This window comes from Aedes aegypti, chromosome 3 (genome assembly GCF_002204515.2).
Source record: "Aedes aegypti strain LVP_AGWG chromosome 3, AaegL5.0 Primary Assembly, whole genome shotgun sequence".
In the NCBI taxonomy this organism is placed as follows: domain Eukaryota; kingdom Metazoa; phylum Arthropoda; class Insecta; order Diptera; family Culicidae; genus Aedes; species Aedes aegypti.
In genome coordinates, this window is record NC_035109.1 from 385439829 (window position 1) to 385460628 (window position 20800).

At 37.7% G+C, this 20800-nt stretch overlaps 1 protein-coding gene across 2 annotated transcripts in view; it reads right to left on the bottom strand.

The window, feature by feature from the left end:
- Window positions 1–13614: 13614 nt before the first annotated feature.
- LOC5563673 (fasciclin-3) overlaps window positions 13615–20800 on the bottom strand; it is a 34879-nt gene continuing 27693 nt past the window's right edge. For both annotated transcript variants that reach the window (XM_001647929.2, XM_021853601.1), the window contains exons 2-5: window positions 15330–15453; window positions 14725–15269; window positions 14507–14667; window positions 13615–14447 (exon numbers count right to left, since the gene is read on the bottom strand). In XM_001647929.2, coding sequence (XP_001647979.1) covers window positions 14223–14447; window positions 14507–14667; window positions 14725–15269; window positions 15330–15453 — 1055 coding nt within the window. In that variant the 3' untranslated portion in view covers window positions 13615–14222. The remainder of the gene's footprint in view (window positions 14448–14506; window positions 14668–14724; window positions 15270–15329; window positions 15454–20800) is intronic.

Genomic DNA, 20800 nt, shown 5'->3' on the forward strand with positions numbered 1-20800 from the left:
GGCAAAGCACATTTTGCTTCTTCCTTCTAGCTCAGGTAGGAGAAATCGGCCGAGTATCTGGGGAAGAATGTACGAAGAGTGAGAGAGCGAAAAATACGAGAGGAAGAACGCATGTCGCGTAACAGGGAGTGAACCGTCATTCTGCAACTTGTTCCGTAACCTACTATTACGCAACTGAAATCAGTTGGGTAATATCTATTACGCAACGCTTTTTTCATTACGCAACACAAATTGACAAAAAAATTTTGAATGCTTCCCGATATGATTTTTGATACCCTTAATTGGTTTTCTACGAAATTGCAAAAAAAAAAATTGTAGGCGACTCGTTGCAGAACTCGCTTTCTACAACTCTCGTCGAAATTATCTAACTCGACAAGCCTCGTATCGTATACTACTATCTCGTAACAAGTGATGTTTCATATAGGGGTCTATTTTGTAAATCGAGCGGATTTATGTGACTCGTCTGCAGCCACTGTCGATCAAAGTAAGCATGCATATTTCAGATGTCATTCGTCGACTCCCATAGTAATCCAGTCACATAGAGTGACAACTGTCGATAAACGCGAGTGACAGAGCTGAGTCGAGCGAAATTTTTGATCGACAGTGACTCCAGTCGAGTATGTTTTGAGCGACTCGACTTATAAAATAGGGCCCATAATTTACTGGAGACATTCATTACATGACCTCTAAAAAATATTAATGAAACAACCAAGCAACATTATCATGCAAACTTATAAATTTTAACAATTTTTTTTCACATAATCATAATTATTTGTCATCCAATTATTCAGTATTTTTGCCTCAGTGTATAGCATCCATGCGTTAGAGAAACACTTCGTCAAACGCTAGAAGTATTTCGCCTAAATGTATACCGTCGAGTAACACAGAGAGATTGAAATCATCGCATCACGCAATTTGCGCAGCTTGTTCTATGCTGTGAGTTCTAACTTCAGTACAATTTGTACGTTGTAATATTTACATTGCTATAGAAATATAGTGCCATTAAATATTTTTGATTTTTTTTTTTTCAAGTACATATTTCATGGACTTCAAAATTATGAGACATCAATAGCCATAGGGACAAACGAGCAGCTATCCAGAATGGCTGAGCTGAGTGTTGTGGGTTCCAATCCCACTGGTACCAGTAAACATTGTTTTCGAAGGTTCGATCCCCACCAGAGCACGTGTTTTATTTTCGCAGATTCAATTTCAATTTGTACATTTGACACGTGTTCGTCGTGTACGCATGTAAACTTCAAAACCTTTTAAATGCAAACATTGTTATGTTTTTCAATACGTATATCGTGGTATTACTTTTGATGTGTAAACACCTGTCTGTTCGAATTAATTAAAGTAGATAAAAGATTAATCAAATATTAATTTAGAAAATAAATTATGATAAAATTATGGTTAACTTTATAATTTAGAGTTTTCTGAATACGGAATGAAACAATAATGATCAATTATTTCTAATTGGTTGAATTCAATTCTGCATGCAAACAGTCCTGTATAATTGGAGCAAATGTCCTAATTTTAACACAGCTACAATTTTCACCATTTCGTCATAAGGACGATGATCAGTTTGATTGATTGATTGATTGATTGATTTATTGATTGATTCATCCATTACACACCAATTTTAATATTTCCGCTTGTTATCTTGTCATCGCTAAACCACAGCGTGGTAATATTAAAACCCGTTTTCGATCCTTTAACCTGCCATTGTTCACTAAACCACAATCACGATCATGGTATTCCAGTGACACCATTGCAATAATATACGCCTCCACAGGTATACGCTTCTCAGTATCATCGACCCATTCCTTCGCTGGATAGTGACATCACACGGAAAACAGTATATGAATCAGACAGTGCATATCTGGAGATCACCTTAGAAGATCAGTTTTCATCTTAAAGTAATGACGTTTCCAGTATACGTAAAAGCGTTATCGCCGCCGGTATGAACGGTGATTTTTTTTCGGTTTTGGAATACACCTCCAACAAGATTAAGTATCATCGATACGACGTCATTGTTGCACGCGGGTAATCACCACGGATTAAATTCTTGATCAATACGAATTCTATCGTTTCCTGAATAGAGCGAGAAAATTTTAGACTTTAACTACAGTCTTCTTTTAAGGTTTCTTTCAAGACGGCCCGTCCCTTTCCTCGTACTTTGTAGTTGTATATCCCTCACTTGCTTCTATCTCAGCCCATTGCTAAGTAGCCATGTTTTTGAAGTGAGCATCAAATTCAAGAGTAATTACTCACTTTGGCCAAATCGTATCAATGATAATTTTACATTTTGTTGAACTTTTTTCGAGGCTCAGTGTAAACATTGTTTTCGTTCAGAATCAAATATATTGAGCCTTTGCAACTGTGTGTTTATTTAAAACAGCATAAAGTAGTATTAAACACATTTCCCTCATGAAATTTGTGTCGCCATTCTAGATTGTTTGTCCCTAAACGACTATTTGTTTACTAACACTGAACTGTCATGGGGAACCATTTCCCAGTAGGAACCAGAGATAGTGGCTCGTTTTTTCCCATGGGGTAGTATTGTGGTGCCAGAAGCCTGTTCTATCTTCCATTCTTAATCTATCACACTCAAATTATTCGTTCATAGCAAACGCTATAACCAGAGACGGACAAGAAACCGTTTCCTTAACGCTTCCATTCTTCCACGCGCACGCCTTTCCTTACGCCTGATACATAGGCAGTCTGCTTAACCACAAAAGCAAACCTCTCTGCCATGCCTTTCCCCCAATCCATTCACTCCCGCAGGAACTGGCGTAGATGCAGTCGGACTCCACTGTCTACAGTGGGCCAGTATAAGTGCAACATCATTTCCTCCCCCTTCCCCCACATTGGTCTGCATTCTGACGTGGCAGGCGCCATTGTTGCCTAAAAAATAGAAGATCCCAGCACTTATACACTGAGGATGCCTGTTAGTCCCAAGCATTCATTCGGTTGGTTCCTTGTGTAAGTGCAGCTGATCTGGCGATACTGGAGTAGCATCCACGGGCGGCCAATCAAGCTCAAGCTCAAGTCTTCTTTTTAGGTTTCTTTCAGTTTTATTAACAACTATTTAAATCAGTGGAATAATACCTCCACCTCAGCGATTTCAAATTAAAAAAAGTATCAAAATCCAATCTCCCATATCGTTTTTATCACCCTAACGATAAAAAAATAATGTTTTGTTATATTCACAGCTTCTCTAGGTTGCCCAGAGACAATGTAAATTTATATAAAATTTACCACGGAAAAATTTTGAAATATGTTTCAAATACGAAAATATGTAATATTGTTAGTGAAAATTTAAAATCTCATAGTGGAAAATTCTTCACACCTTAATAAAAGAAATTGCTGAAGAGAGCAGATCAATACGGTGGATTAGAAGAGACTTTCATGAATTTGTTTTCTATTATTAAGCTCCATGTGGGATTTTAGTCCTGCTAACTTCTGCAAGAATCCCAAACAAAATTAGCCTAAAAGATATTTGTTTCTTCAGCAACTTCTTACATTAAGGTTTGGAGTATGAAGTCGTAGGTAAGAAGCATTTTCCCTCATTTCGATATAGCTATTATTTTCACTCTTTCTTCATTAGGAAGTTGAACAGTTTGATCCATCATCCATTACATGCCCATTTTGAGATTCCCGTTAGTTATTTTGTCATCACTAAATCACAGCGTGGTAACGTAAAAACCCTTTTTCCATCTTTAAGCATGCCATTGTTCACTAAACCGCAATAATCGTGGATCGTGGATCATGATATTCCAGTGACACCATTGCAACACGTTGCGGTATTGCACACCTCTACAGGTTATGGTTTACTCAGTATCATCGAGCCGTTCCTTCCTTGGATAGTGACATCACACGGAAAACAGTATATGAATCAGAAAGTACAAAACTCAGGAGATTACCTTCGAAGATCAGTTTCCATCTTAGAGCAATGACGTTGCCAGTATATAATCGGTATCGCCGCCGGTATAAATGGTGATTTTTTTCGGGTTTGGAAAACACCTTCAACAAACATCAGTATCATCGATACGACGTCATCGTTGCCCTGCTGTTATTACATGGGAGTTAAATTCTTGATTATTACTATATCGCTTTCTAGATAACGCAAGGAAACTGTTGGCTTAAGTTACGGTATGCTTTCTGATGTTATTTAGTTCTATTAACAGCCATTTTCTATCAGTGAAAAAATAAGCTATCACGATTATTATTACGATTATTATTACGATCATCTTTCAAATAGTCGCTAACAGGTGGAAACACGCGGCTTTTACAGTATATTGAAACTCTCACCTTTTTTCTAAAATTTACATGCACTATACCATATAATTCAACTAGAATGTGTATCCTTTCGTAAATGACATAGTACTCAATTCATGTTTTATTTACTTACGCTGTATTCAATTAAACATCACCAAGATTTATAATTAAAATTTCCAGATTTGTACTTAACTGCTCATAACTGCATAACAGTCACATTCGACATTTTTGAAAAAATGGAGTTAATACCATGGAGAGTCATCAAATGATAAATACTTTTGATCGACTTACTGAAATCTGTGAGATTGTTCTAGAAAAATTGAAAAAAAAACCAAGTTGTTTTGTCACATTGGTAATTATAACCGCATAACAGTCACATTGAGATTATAAATGGGCCTCGTAATGTAAAAGCAATGGAATTTCTATCAGAATCATTTTCTGACTATTCACCTAGTAGGCGATATGAGTTGTACAAAATATCAGCCACAAATAAGCACTTTTGAGTTCCAGGTAATTTTTAGAAATTTTGGTTTCCTCCCATACTGTCATGAAATGCACACTTGGTATTCCATTTACTCAATGCCTACTTTTGTCGAATGTTACAAATATGCAGTTATGGGCAATAAGTTCGAAGCTTACTTCTGGCATACAGTCTTCATATTACATTTTACATTAGTCTGACTCTGTCAGAAAAGCTTAGATGGCTCAGTGTAATCTAGCTAAATAGCTGCATGTTCACCATTGGAACCGTTAAGTTCTAGAATAGAGTTTCCAATCCCGGAATTATTACCCGGGAAATGAGATTTCCCGTGATTGCCGTTTCCCGGAAAATAGTTTTCTGTTTCCCGAAATTCCCGTATTTCCCGGGAAATTCTATTTAATTAAAGAATTGACCACCTTTATTAAAACAAAAATTATCGCACAATTTATAAGTAATTGAATACCGAATTTAGTACTATACCAATCAATTATAATAGACTTTGTATCCTTAAGCAGATACGTGCCGTGTACTAGACTCGACTTCGACAGAGTACACGATTAAAGTTAAGGTCAAAATACGCGTATCTGTCAAAGGATATAGAGTCTAGTTGGAACCGAATGATATAATAATAAATATGCTTTCTATTTACCTATTGGTATTTCGCTGAACAATTCAAAGATTTAATTTTATCATTACTTTCGATGTCTTACCGTAATTTCGGGTGAAATTGATCATTTTTCACGGTTCTTCTAGTCTGTTTTCTATAATGTTAACAATCCCAAATAACTAAATGCAGGAAAACAAGTACGAAGGTGAGCCTCATCGACTTATGTACCGAAATTTTCTAACAAATGTCATTTTAGTATTAACAAATACCTCTAAAATAAAAAATCAGAGGATCTCATTTCGGGGTGAAATTGATCACTTGTCAATGCCATTGTTGTTAGTTTCCAAAACAACTCTATATGATAAATTTGAGCACCCTGAATCCGAATATCCTTGTAAAATTCTTAACAATGCAAAATTTATATAAATAACGAATAGTTAAATTTCAAGAATTACGCTGAAAACGCCTAAATGTATGCAATTTCCTAAGGATTTCCATTGATATCTAACAGAAATTCAATTATTTCAACCATATGAGCCAATTGGTAAGAATTTTGGTGATGGAACCTGGTTCGGGGATATATCTCAAGCATCCTCACAAACTTTCAGGTTTATACCATGTTCAAATCCTTGCTTATAAATAGACGTTCATAGGTGTTTGTCAATACTGCACCGTGCATGATTTCGAAATTTTACGTTATTTTCATAGTAATAAACATTCTTTAACGCAAAAAACTTCACAACACACAATTCGACAATAGTTACGACAAGCAACGTTCATTTACTGCAGCTTACATCAATATCTGTGCTCCATTACGAGTAAATAAAATTGTGTGCTACGATGATCAATTTCACCCTTCTGATCAATTACACCCGATGTTACGGTACCATCTTTCCTGTGCCCTCTATATAATTAATATAGTTGGTTCTTATTTGTTAGAAATCTAGCACTCGCTGACTGCTGGATTTACATCACAGCAACCACTTATAAACTGTAATGTAATTTTCCAATTCCAATTCCAATCTTAACCGTCGTCCAATAAAGACGTTTGTAATAAAGCTCCAGTTCTTCAAGCTGCGTTTTACTCAAGATTTCAAGAGGTTATGAGCAAGAAGGAAGTAGCCGTTCACGGGATCCAGCAGTTTTCCGGAACCGGCTACGATACCTGGAAGTTCCGCGTTCAAGTCTACCTCGAAGCCTCGAAGGTGTGGGATGCAGTCGTCAAGGATGTTCCAGCAGAAGCCAGGGAAGCAGCCAAGTTCAAGAACATGGACTGTAAGGCGAAGTCCCTGCTCGTGAGCTCTATCTCCGACGAGTATCTGGGATATATCCGGGAGAAGTCTACAACCAAGGAAATATGGAAGGTTCTCGAAGATACGTTCGCCAAGAAGTCGGCAGGTAAGCAAACGGTTATGCGGAAGCAAATCGCTCGTCTGCAGCTGAAGGAAGGGGCATCGTTGCGTGCCCACCTGCTGAAGTTTGAGGAACTCGTTCGGCAGCTCCGGGTGGCCGGTTCAAAACTAGAAGAAAGCGACGTCTGTGCGGCCCTCAGTTTGACCCTCCCGGAGTCCTACGATCCCCTGATGACAGCCCTTGAAAATTTGCCGGAGGACGAGTTGACATACGAGTTGATGAAAACCCGGTTGCTAAGCGACGAGTCGAAGCGTTTGAACCGGATACTGTTGTATCAAATGCTGTGTGTATGGCTGGCAGGCGCTGAAGCGAGTTGTCAGATACCTCGAAGGGACGGCTACCCTGGGACTACACTACAAGAGAAACGAGGACAGCAGACCGCTCGTCGAGGACAGCAGACCGCTCGTACGTGGACGCCGACTGGGCATCCGATGCGGAAGATCGGAAGTCGGTAACAGGTTTCCTGTTCAAAGTCTACGGCTCGACGGTATCCTGGGCTAGTCGGAAGCAGCCAACGGTCTCCATATCGTCAAGCGAGGCCGAATACGTCGCACTGAGTGCAGCCGTATCGGAAGCTATCTGGTTGTTCGGAATTTTAGAAGACCTCAACTGCAAGAAGCTGACGGACCCTGTACCAATATACGAAGACAACCGTGGCTGCATAGGGCTGGCCAAGAATGCTGAATCGAAGCGCATCAAGCACGTGGATATCAAGCACCACTTTATCAAGGACCATGTGGCTGCCGGGACCATTAAGATCAAACCGATCAGCACCACCGAGCAGCAAGCAGACCTTTTCACGAAGGCGTTAGATGTCACCCGGTTCCAATCCCTCAGGAGCAAGATCGGGGTCATCGATTGAGAGGAGGTGTTAGAAATCTAGCACTCGCTGACTGCTGGATTTACATCACAGCAACCACTTATAAACTGTAATGTAATTTTTTCATTCCAATCTTAACCGTCATCCAATAAAGACGTTTGTAATAAAGCTCCAGTTCTTCAAGCTGCGTTTTACTCAAGATTTCAAGATTATTCTAGTGCTTGATAACATTTATTCAATGTTGCCAAATATGATTTATGTGATTTGTCAAGAATGATCATCACTCTTAATATTTTATCACAAGATTTTGAAACAAACTCTTTTTTGTTTTAAAATCTCTTGTTCGAAACGAAGCCAAGAGATTTGGTGGGGAAACAGAAATAAATTACTTCAAAAAAAGAGTAATTAATGGTTCTTATTTTCAGTAATTTACGGGGGTAAAATACAATATACAAGAAATACGGAGTTTTGTTTTTGAAAAATGCATAATATATGCTTTATTATCACGTTTTTCAGGATTTCCCGGGAAATGTACATATTGTTACCCGTTTCCCGGGAAGTCAGATCCCGGGAAAATTGGAAACTCTATTCTAAGAAGCCCACCAAAGCTTCTGCTCCGATGTTTTTATTTAGGTGTAAGGGATGGTACACAAATTATGTCACGCTAAATTTCGACTTTTTCGACCCCCTCCCCCCCCCCTTTGAAACGTTTTTTGTATGAGCCCTTTAAAAATTTTGTAAGGCTTGTCACGCTTGGCTTGACCCCCCCCTGGAGCGTGACGTAATTTGTGCATGACCCCTAATGTCTGACAGGATTACAGGATATATTCGTAATATTTTAAGAATTAGACACGGATACGTTGATGCTTCCAGTGGACGGTTATGTCCACTATACTAGACAACGGACTAGCATGCAACGCCCAGTGGCACAGTCGAAATACGTTCCTGACGAAAAGTTTTCCGGACTGCAGTGGGAATCGAACACACAATCCACACACACCCAACCGATTACAAACCAGCTCGTTTGCCTTCCCCAAATCAATTCAATTCGTTAATTTGGCTAATAAAAGCCACTCAAACTCAAGTCAAGACGCGAGTTAGCTCATATATTGCAGAAAGCAAAGACAGGACCGTGTCTAGTTCACGCTAGGATTTCCCGTTTCCCGAGAATCAGTGTTCTGTTTCTCGGAAATCCTGTATTGCAAGGGATTTCATGGTCCCGGGAAGTTCCCTTAAATCAGGCTCGCCCAACCTTTTTGAGCCGCGGGCCAAATCCCAGATATAAAATTGTGTGGCGGGCCAAACTTTTTTAGAGCACAAACAATTCCTAGGTTTTGGTTATGTAGAACAAAAAACAATCAGCATTTTTTTGAATGATGGTTTATACTGAACATTTTATTTAGGGTTCTACAAGAAATCCTATCAGGATTACACACTTAGATTAGATAACTGAGGTCGGTTAAAAATACTGAGTTTACGGACTACCAAAAAAGTAAGTAAAATGAAAATTTTCAACACGCGTAGGCGTAATTGGAAGGCATGATATTTTAACCCTCTTATGTTCAAATTTTTTTTTTTTTATCTAAACATCTTTTTTGCTATCTAAAATCGATATGAACACCTTTGAAACATTTCTTTGATCCGTGAATTTGTATATCCAGGTTTTGGAGCATCCAATAGCAATACAAAAATATTTCAAATGTCACAAAAATATTTCCTGTTATGCATGTCTGCATGGTCAGACGTTTAAGTCAAATTTCAAAGCGTACTCCGCAAATGCTGTGTATGACAAGCGAGGCTTCACAACCAGTGTTATAAAATACAACAACGCATTGAAATGTTCACAATTCTGGACTTTTGAGAATATTTTCCAGAAATTTATTAGAGTCTTACTCAGGATTCTATCATAAATTCACCTACTATTATGCAAAACCCCTGTTTACGAGATGTTTCAACTATGCACCGAATTTGATCTGGTAATCCTTGATAACCTATGGAATTCTACTAAGATTCTTTGAGAACTCTCTCTATGAGAATCCGGACGATTTTTCTTAAAAATAATGTCTAGAATTCTGTTAGAATCATGCCAAAGATTTTGTATGAAATGAATCTACCTAATATTTGTCATTATCTTACCCAGACCAGTCTAGCTCAAAGTTTATAAGATGCTTTTCAAATTACTTTAAATAAAATTTTCAATGATTCGTGTGTTATTATTGAAAAAAAATAATAGAATAAAAGAATATAAGAAATCACCTAACTGAATTTTTAGCTTGAAATTGACTTTAGTTGAAAATAGCCCCTAGTATGATCTCACATTACGTTGGAGGATCAGTTATGAGGAGGGTCTTCAAACTCTTCACGGGCCGCACAGAATGAGGCCGCGGGACGGATGCGGCCCGCGGGCCGTACGTTGGGCAGGCCTGCCTTAAATTAAACAATTCACCATCCTATTCAAACAAAAACTATTGCTTCCATGCCATATCATCCAATGTCAACATTAGATCACTATTTCAATGTGTATTTGTTGTTTTTCGTAATCAAATAGCTATTAATAATATGAATATCTTTTTGACAATATGTTTCTCCAAGAAAAATTGCAATTCAAATCTATCGAGGGATCTGTTCCGTTAATAGAGAATCTTATAAAGTTATTTATGGATTCTGTTCAGTATAAAAGTCACCATTTTAACGTAATACTCTAGTTGATTCGTATTCTAGTGCTCTATGATTCAATGCTGACCAATACGATTTTAACTTCAAACGATTTGTCGAGAATAACCCGCATAAACTGAAACCGTACAAATACTATTTCCCGAACTATCCACAACAATTTACGACAATATCTAAACAGTTTCAGATAACATCCAAAATTACAATAAACCAACACTATCGGGAATGGTTTTGACAGTCTGGCAAATTGTAATTGAACAAATAACAATGTGGGGAATAGGCGGTTAAGTTATGTAACCATGTAAAATTGCCAAATTTCTCGAACAAAATTTTTCGTTTGCTATTTGCCGGATGGTCGATATACGGTAATTTTTTTAAGTAGATGAAAAAACCGAATTTAGTACTATACCATTTAATTCCACTAGAGTTTGTATCCTTTGACAGATACGCGTATTTCGACCTCAACTGTAAGGCCGTCTTCAGTGTCGTGTACTAGACTCGACTAGACACGACACTGAAGACGGCCTTACAGTTGAGGTCGAAATACGCGTATCTGTCAAAGGATACAAACTCTAGTGGAATTAAATGGTATAGTACTAAATTCGGTTTTTTCATCTACTTATAGGTATTCTACTAAACAGCTCGAAGATTTATTATCATCATGGTAATTTTTTTACCAATTAATGGTAAGGCAAATAGTTCAGAATCAGTCCAACCATTCATGTTCTAGCAATGCGAATAATGTATGGGTAATTATTAGTTTATTGTACTTAATAGTTTTTTAACCCTACTTTGTACTGATCTTTCGGATTAGAAATGATGGGGACATTATTTCTTTTTTTTTTTTTAATAAACTAACCAATTCAATCACTGTCGTTATTTTCGTATTATTATTAGTCAATTAAGTCATACATTTTCTGCAAGGTGCCTCCGGCTTCAATATCATATCACAGACAAAATCATATTTTGCTTAACACTGATTCGGAGCATTGAAGCGGTAAAAATATTCCGGTAACTCTCAATCCGACAGTCAGCTACCCTTCCGCTGGTATCAATTCTTCAGCTTTGATTCCTACGATTCCAGCATGAAGCATCCCCATCTTGATCCCGGCAGGTTGCTTGACGGACTTCGAATAGAACTATGTCTTACCAAAGTTCTTGCAGCTAGTGGAGATGGCAGATTCGGACAGCACTGTTGGTGTACTATTCTGGTCCCAGATGCTTTCTGCTGGAAATCAACGAGCAAATCCATTGCTTGGTGCAGGAACAACTTTAGATGGTTAGGCAGCAACATCGTTCCTTGCCCCGATTGAAGTCGCATCACAACACTTGGGAAACACACATTTAAGGAAAAAAATAGATAAAATTAAAATTAACTAGGATATGATTATACCCATAGCTATACTTACAAACTGTTTCGACTCCAATTGCAAATAGTATCGGAAATTTCCGCAGGAAATGTTTTTTATTCTCGAAATAACCAAACGTTTTCGCAGCGAGTATTTGTTTTGTTTTTTTTTTCAGATTGACGAAAGACAAACACGCTAAAAAATCATCTAGGTAGATTTGAACATTCCGTTCCACACAATGTGAAAATTACATTATTTTTTTCTAATATCTTGACCTTAATCACGATCAAATTAAGTTAAATAACATACATTTTGTTTATTTTTTCATAATCGCGCTGTAAACATAACACCGCTTTTTTAAAACATTAGCTTCGTTCATCTCGCCGTGGTAATTTTCAAACGTGTATAACTGTTCGTGAAACTGTTAAACAACGGTTAAATGAATGTGGAAAAACGTAAACCATTCCACAGATGGTGAGTTTATTTTGCCACTGTTTATCGAGAGTTTTCATTATCATATCATTGAACAAAATCTGGATACCATCAGAAATTGTCACTATTTAGTATAGATGACTTAAACAGTTGTTAACATTCTACAGCTCAAGATTCTATACTGTTCAACAGAAACGCCACTGTTTGTAATACATTAACTCTATCCGTTAAAGGAAACTTATTGTTTGAAGTATACGGCAAATTGGATTTTTCTATGCGGGAAGCTTTACTAATAGAGATAAAAAACTAAAGAGGACGAATGTCACTGGTGTTCCCTTTGTTCTCCTTCAGAAACATGTCGGGTACATATGGGATGGTACACAAATTATGTCACGCTAAATTTCAACTTTTTCGACCCCCCCCCCCCTTTGTCACACTTTTTGTATGAGTCCTCCGAAAATTTTGTAATGCTTGTCACGCTTGGCCTGACCCCCTCCCCCCCCCTTGGAGCGTGACGTAATTTGTGCATGACCCCTATGTGTCAAACCACATCCTTTTTTGCGTTGACACTTATAATCCCGCCTATCTCCGCTAGAAAAAGATGTTCCGACAGCGACATTCTTCCTCTATAGTTTATTATTTCTAATGCTCTTCTCTTAATTTTATCGCATGGCTTAATTTCCTAAAACTTTCGTATTTTGAAGCCACTATTCAAGAGTTTCTGTCAAGATCGTAGTAAAATTCCTGGCGCGTTTCTTCCTATCAATATTAATTATTTTTTGTGAGATACCTACTGTAAGATAGATTACACAGCGTAACAAAAACGACATTTTTGCGTGTCTCAAGGATCAAATTCTGTGTCTCTGTCAGATTTTGGGTCGCTGAATCTGATGCCGTTCTCAGAAATGATCCAGCACGTCACAATTTTTATCTACAGGTCGCCAAAGTTATATAAAACACTGGTTTTATTGATGTTTAAATGGAATTTAAAGTATAGTTTATCAAACTTGTTTGTAATATAATCTACCAAACATGCTAAATAGGACTTGAACTTTTAATTTAGATTCAATTTGGTTGAAATTTCACGATTAAATTTTGTTTAAATCGAATTTTTTCAACACGGTTGCAGTCTTCATATAAAATTCTTCGTTTCTCTTATATGGCAAAATACAATACTTTTCTGAACCACCATAAAAAATAAGATTTTACCATCGACAATATTATGAACTTATACATGAAGTTTGAATTTAGTGAAAAATTAAGCAAATAAATTGCCGTACAAGCTGGCAAACTTGCATGCATGTTGGCTGAAAGAGTCAAATTTTGTATTTTCAACAGTCAATATCTCGAAAACTAGACGTACCATGATATTTCTGAAAACGGCAATGGACTCAGCAACCCTTAATAAAGTAAATAGCGGTATTTTGGTGCTTGAGACAAAAACGTGTTCCGCAGCGTGATTTGCGAGATCTTGATAGATCTTTCAAAGACCACACTTAACTCAACAGTAAAATCTATATTCCATTAGGATTTTTCTTTCTGAATGAAATCATTTCCCAAATGTTGCATTGCTCTTTCCCCGTTTGAAAAGCAACTGAAATCTTTATTGGCTGCCTCGGATTTGTCGACACTGTTATACTCTATATTCAATAAATAAATATCCTACACTAACGTTCACTTATGACTGTTTCTAGAAAAAAAATGAAGAAAATGTATAAACGATGAAGTAACATTCTTGTTGACATTCATATCTCATGAAGTTATTTTTACAAGTAGTGTTTCCAAAGCCCGATTTTCGAATCTGGTCCGACTCTTTAGGAAAATTTGGGTAATCATGGCGATTTAAATGCAATTTGGTTTTATTAAATATTCAATAAATCGAAGGTATTGATAAATAAATTCAAATCTCCTTTATAGAGATCACGTTTACCTTCGATAATTAAAGTAAGTGCCGTTCTTCGTTAAATTCGAGATCATTTCTCGACGCAAACCACTCTTCGGACAAAACTCTCGGGTAGGAAACACTATAATTAATACTGAATCCCCCTGCGGCGTAAGGAGTCTAGTTTTGCTCATGGGTTGAGCTCTCAACCAATGAGCAAAACCGATCTCGAACGCCCGCAGAAGGGAAAAACATCTCGCGGCTTAAGATGAAGGAACTGTTTTAGCTCATGGCATTCTCAACACACAGGTCACTATCACAGAGCACAGATAAGTCCATATACTGATGAGCCAGAAGGTGGTGGTCCCCCGTCCGGGCGCCGTTGGTTCGATCTTCTGCGCTCTGATCACGTATCCTCGAGATCCCAGCTCGTTGCTGGCGGTGAGCTCGATCAGCTCCGATTGGTTCGTTGGCTCGTTGATCCTCAGCAGGACCAAGTAGTTGCCGAAACCCTGAGAGAATTGAAATTTGAAGATCGTTGATGTTTTGCAGAAGTTTGAGTTGATCTTACCAAATCTTTGGGTATGTAGGCTTGGTACGGTCCCAAGCTTTGACCTTCAACGACCGTCATGTCGTTTATCTTCCAAGACGTGGTGGGGCGTGGATTGGCTTTGATTGTCACGTTGATCATCGTTTCACCGATATTGATCGTTGGCACTGGCTCGGGTTGAACTACGGAAGAGTACGTTTTGAAAAATTTGAATATTTTGAACGATCAGCTATACTTACATCGGAAATTGAGCGGCAGGAATCCTCGGAAGAAGCCTTTCTGAATCGCGAAATGCTCCGCCCGACAAATGATCTTCTTCCCATAGTCTTTCAGTGTGATAAAGTAGTTCAACTGCTGCGATACCGATACTAACTTCCTTCCTCGGGAGTCAACGTTTTCGCTGGTTTCCAAGGGGCCAAGGTTAGACGGGTCAATAGGCTCTTCGTCCAACAGCCACGTCAGATTGGAAGCGGGATTGGCATTGTTGGAACTGCAAGTCACCCGCAATGTTTGATTCGGTGCAAACGCTCCCTGTTCGAGGATTGTTCCTTCGCCAATAGCCAGATCAGTTGGTTCCGGACTCAAGGCGGCTTCGATAACGATCGACTGTTGGAATACCTCTCCGTCGATGGTCATGTTACACTGGAATTTGCCCAAGTTAGTGGACTTAAGCGAGTTGAACATGATCCCGCACTCGCCACGCTGTAAGCTTTCGCCGTAGTATTCGATCCCATTGGGAAGCTCGTGGACGTCATAGGTGTTGGAATAGCCGGGAATTCTAACGCTGAAAATGGAAATTCCTCGTCAAATTATGGATGACGGAATATCGATTGAGATGACTCACCTGCAGCTGGTGGCGGGTTTGTTACTACGGCAAAGGAGTGGTACATTACTGGAAGGGAGCTTTGCATATAGCTTGGGTGGAATGGCTTCAATTCCTTGTGAGGCAACGAGCGAACCGGCGGTTACTGGAAGGGAAAATAAATTGGAAAGGTTAAAGTAAATGTATGGAAAATGCTTACTCATAGGTGTAGGGAGAGGAGACAGGCATGTGAATTTCGATACAGTTCCTATCTAGTGAGGTCATTTGTTATCACACAATTTATCTATACAGGATTTCTTCACACTTTTATTTCAGTGATCTTTGAAAGGTTACCCTCACAAATAATTCCTTTGAAGATTTCCCAAGACAACTTTTATGAAGTTCTTCCATGAATGTCCATGAATGCCTGCAGAAGTCAAAACAATATTTTTTCAGGAATCATAAAATAAATATTACAGTATATTTTAACGTCGGGAGAGTTGTAAAATCCGTGGAGTATTTACTAAAAGAGAACTCAGATTAAATCTTGAACATTATTACAACCTTTTAGCGATGCTGTTAATTATTTACTAAGGAACAAACTTATCCTTTATTATCGACCTTTTTTTCTTTGGAAAAACCCTGGAGAAAATTCTTGAATATGAATGAAAAACCAAATTTAGTAATATACCATTTAATTCAACTAGAGTTTGTATCCTTTGACAGATGATTCACTTTGGCAACCCCCCTGCCCCTGCCCTCGGTCGAATCGTATGAAACTTTGCTGTAAGAAGCACTTCAATACGATGCATATTGTTGGCAAATATGGGCTCAGTAGCTTTCAAGAAACTTCACTACCGAAGTGAATCAAAAGTGCCAAGAATAGGATCCCGTTCCATCATGAAATTTGTTTGCCTCAAGAAATTTGTTTGACATTGATTAATCCGGTCATGTTTTCATGGGTTACTGCGAGAATTCCTCAGAGAAGAGCTACTGGGAATCCTCAGAGAACTCTTTTGAGGATTTTTTCAAAAATGTATTTATCAACTATCTGAAATTTTTACGTAAGTTCCTCTAAGAATTGCAACAAGAAGAGTCGGGGAACTTTATAATGATTTGATCAGTACGATATGCAGCAGAACATTGGAAAGAATGCAAAATGACTTTTTTGAGAGTTTCCAGCACGAAAGAACTCTTGGAAGAATAATTCCCATTCCAGTACGGATTTCGTAGCAGAATTCTAAGGGGTATTTCGGAGGATTGTGCTGTTTTCCTTGTCATTTCCCCTAACGCCAGTTCCCGGAGTGACTTTTTTCCTAAAATGCCACTTCCCTGAATGATTCGTTTCCCCAGAACAGTGACGCAGTTTAACCCATATCCGCCCAGCGTCCTATAAATAGGACAGTACTTGTAGTGCAAATATCTTGAAAATAAAGAGGTTTAGGAGAAAACTGTCTTCTGCAAAGTTAATCACAGGACTGCTGACTTTCACGTGGTAACTATTTTAATTCAGAATTGACTCACCAGGTGGCGCACGGATGCCAACAAATGTCGCATATATAGGCAACATATGAAACAACTTTCCAGTGTACAAATATTTGCTTCGTTTATATCTCAATCCAGCGATGAGATACAAAATTGGTGTCTTCGACAAAGTTGAATAACTAAATAATACCTATTCGCATAGAACCTTATAAATTCGGAAAACACTCCCAAGATGGCGCTAGTGAGCCAAAACTTTATTTGCTTATATCTTAGCCCAGTTATGAGATACAAAATGGTGTCTTCGACAAAGTTGAACAACTAAATAACACCTATTCGCATAGAACCTTATAAATTCGGAAAAAAATCCCAAGATGGCGCTAGTGAGCCAAAACTTTATTTGCTTATATCTTAGTCCAGTTATGAGATACAAAAATGGTGTCTTCGACAAAGTTGAACAACTAAATAATACCTATTCGCATAGAACCTTATAAATTCGAAAAAAAATCCCAAGATGGCGCTAGTGAGCCAAAAAATTATTTGCTTATTTCTTAGTCCAGTTATGAGATACAAAATTGGTGTCTTCGATGAAGTTGATCAACTAAATGAGAACTATTCACCTAAACCCTTATTTGTTCGGAAAACACTCAAAAGATGGCGCTCGTGGTCGAACATTTTGATTGTATATATCTCAGTTCAGTAATGATATACAACGTTGGCGTCTTCGACAAATGTGTTTAACTGAATGAGATCTATTCGCCCGAAAACTTATTAGTTCGGAAATCATTCACTAGATTGCGCTAGTGGGCAAATATTGTATTTGCTTGCATCTCAATTCTGTTATGAGATACAAAATTGTTGTCTTCGACAATGTTGAACAACTAAATGATACTTGGTCACATAAAACCTTATAACACTCACAAAATGGCGCTAGTAAGCAAAGATTTTATTAGCTAATGTCTCAGTCAAGTGATTAGATACAAAGTTTGTGTCATGGACAATGTTGAACAACTAAATGAATCCTATTCGCCTAAAACCATATTAGTTCGGAAAACACTCACAAGGTGGCGCTAGTAAGCAAAGATTTTATTAGCTAATGTCTCAGTCAAGTGATTAGATACAAAGTTTGTGTCATGGACAATGTTGAACAACTAAATGAATCCTATTCGCCTAAAACCATATTAGTTCGGAAAACACTCACAAGGTGGCGCTAGTGGTCAAATATTTTATTTTTTTTATATCAGTCCAGCGATGAGACTGAAAAAAATCAAACTCTCGAAATTGGTATCTTCGACAAAAGTGTTCAACTGAATGGGATCTATTCGCCCAGAAACAAAGTAGTTTGGAAAATTCTCCCAAGGTGGCGCTAGTCGACAAACATATTATTTGCTTTTATCTCAATCTGGAGATTGGATACAAAGTTAGTGTTTTTGACAAAGTTGGAGAACTGAATGAGACCTATTCGCCTGGAACCTTATTACTTTGGACATCACCTAAATGTCACTACTGGGCACACATTTTATTCGCTTATATATCAGTCCACTGATTAAATCCGAAGAAAGCTATTCGCCTAAAACCTTCTTAGTTCGGAAGTCATTCTCATGGTTGAAGTCCAGTGATGAAAAATTTGGTATCTTCGAAAACGATGATCAACTAAAATAGGTATTTTCGCAAAAAAAAAACATATTAGCTGGGAATTGCTTTTATGTGCGAAAAATCAAGGAAACAACCAATAAGAAATTGGTCTGCCTAGATCAAAACAATGGATACTTACTATCGATTCGAGCAACATTCGCTTATTTCGGATACAATGCTCCTTACATTTTTAGATGAACCTTGACACCATTTAGATCTCTTGATCTTTTGAAGGGAGTGAAGAACGAAAAAAAAACGACAAACCCATGAACTGAACTCCAAGGGTGAAGGGCGGCTGTCAAATGAGAGTAAAATTTAATAGCCGCCAACCTAAGTCCAGAACCAGTTTTATGACTTAAACGTGGAAAAGTAAAAATTATTATTCGCAAAATTACAGGTAATAAATGCGCCTTCGCCATTGTTTGGTCGTAGTTTTGTGTGACTGTTTACTTTTTAGAACCAGCGACGCGTTGAGGTAGCAGTAAAGAGCCTTCCTTGCTGAACTCACTCGGTCCAAGAATTGTGACATTTGAGCGGGCACGCTTCCGTATGCTCCCCAGGTATTCTGGCCAGCTCTAGTGTCAAAAATCTTGGACCGCGTGGATTCGGCTCTATCGGTGAATAAGACTATATGCATCAGTGATCCAGTAACTTAAACGTTTTAGCCGAATAATGTTGGCTTCAAATATTCACATCTGTAAAACATGTAATAGTTGGAGTCCAATATTTGACTGTCATTGGACTGAAGGACTAACTTTTGATCAGCACTAACGAAATTCTGATATTGCCAAATATAAATTTCGATCACTGTCAGATCAGAGTCACATTGTATACTAATAACTTGAACCAGAAAATATATTTTGATAGTTAGTTTTCCATTATCAGCTGGCAAGTTTTATATAATCTTTTTGAAGACTATTCTGAAACATCTGTAGGTTTTTTTCTAAATCACAATATTTGATGTAAGATTTTATTTTGTTTTTGGTATAAATGGTTTAAGTGTGCATTATTGTACATGTACATGTATGGAAATGTATGTATGTCTGTATCTTACTTACGTGGTAGAGCAGAAAATTGAATTGAAGTCACTAAATGATTTAGTTCTGACATGCACCTTTCGCCTCTGAAATTTTTATTCTTTATGTTGCAATTTCTTTATCAGGGTACATCCATGAATTACGTCACGCAAAGTTTTGCCATATTCATCCTCCTAAATTTTCTTCTGTATCACACTTTTTGTATGGATTCCAATTTTTATATGGGTAGTCACGTTTCATTGTAACCCCCTCCTTCCTCTTCTGTACGTGACGTTATTTATGAATTACCCCTCACTAACAGTTTTTTCCAACTTGTTTACATTGTAATGGGTCGAACTATATGAAAATATATTTGATTTATCTCGAAAATAAACTTATAGAACAGCTAGATATGGACGACACACTCACAAGATTTTTTTTTGGATCCCCACCATAGACTTGAAATTTTTTGATGAAATAAGGTTTAATTTATGGGAATACGACTATGAGTAACTAAAACGGAGCTGAATTGCAATTGTGAGATACCTTGGGCGTTAACGGGTTAAAAAGGTGCAACAGTAGTTTCCAAGGGACAGAGTAGCGATTAGTAAGTAACCTAAAATGTGACTGTCATGTCTACCTATCTCAAGTGATATTATATATGACTCTGGTACCTTTTACTTGTTCGTACCTACGGGATTTCTGAGCTATAAATACTGGAAACCCGTAGGAGCAGAAGAGAGGCTTCCCGGACTGTGGACTGATTAACTTATTATTTTATTGTTTATTTGCAGGATATAAAAGAGACATTCGATCATTCTCGACTTAATTCAAGCGTGTGCTAGAATAAGGCAATAAACATAATCGATTTCTCTTCAGTGGATAAAAGAAACAAGATGCAATTTTGTCAATGTTTTTCCACCTTAGAACGCAAGATTGCAACGCTGGAAAGCGGTCTGAAATGAAAAAAAAAACTAACAAACTTGCAGATGGTCATTTTTAAAGAGAGGATCGATGAAGAGAAATTGATCATGCGACTTACGTCTTTATTCTAGCACGCGCTTGGACTAATATAGCCCAAAAAATTCGATAACCTTCAAAAATAACACCTGTCAAACAAAGAATCATGGTAAAAACGTAAAAATAAGCACGTTCTTCTCAGAAAGAAATGTACACAATGAGGGATTCTCTCCTCTCTCTCGATCTCCTTTGATTATTAACAGTGCAATACTGAAGCTTTTGATAAGCTTTCACTATAGAAGGCTAGTGATTCATACAAAAACAGAAGAGGTTTATGTGGCTAATTTTTTGATTGGAGTGAAAGAAATAAACATAGAGATCCTCTCAAAATAAAATAGGCCATTTTGAAAAGTTACGCGA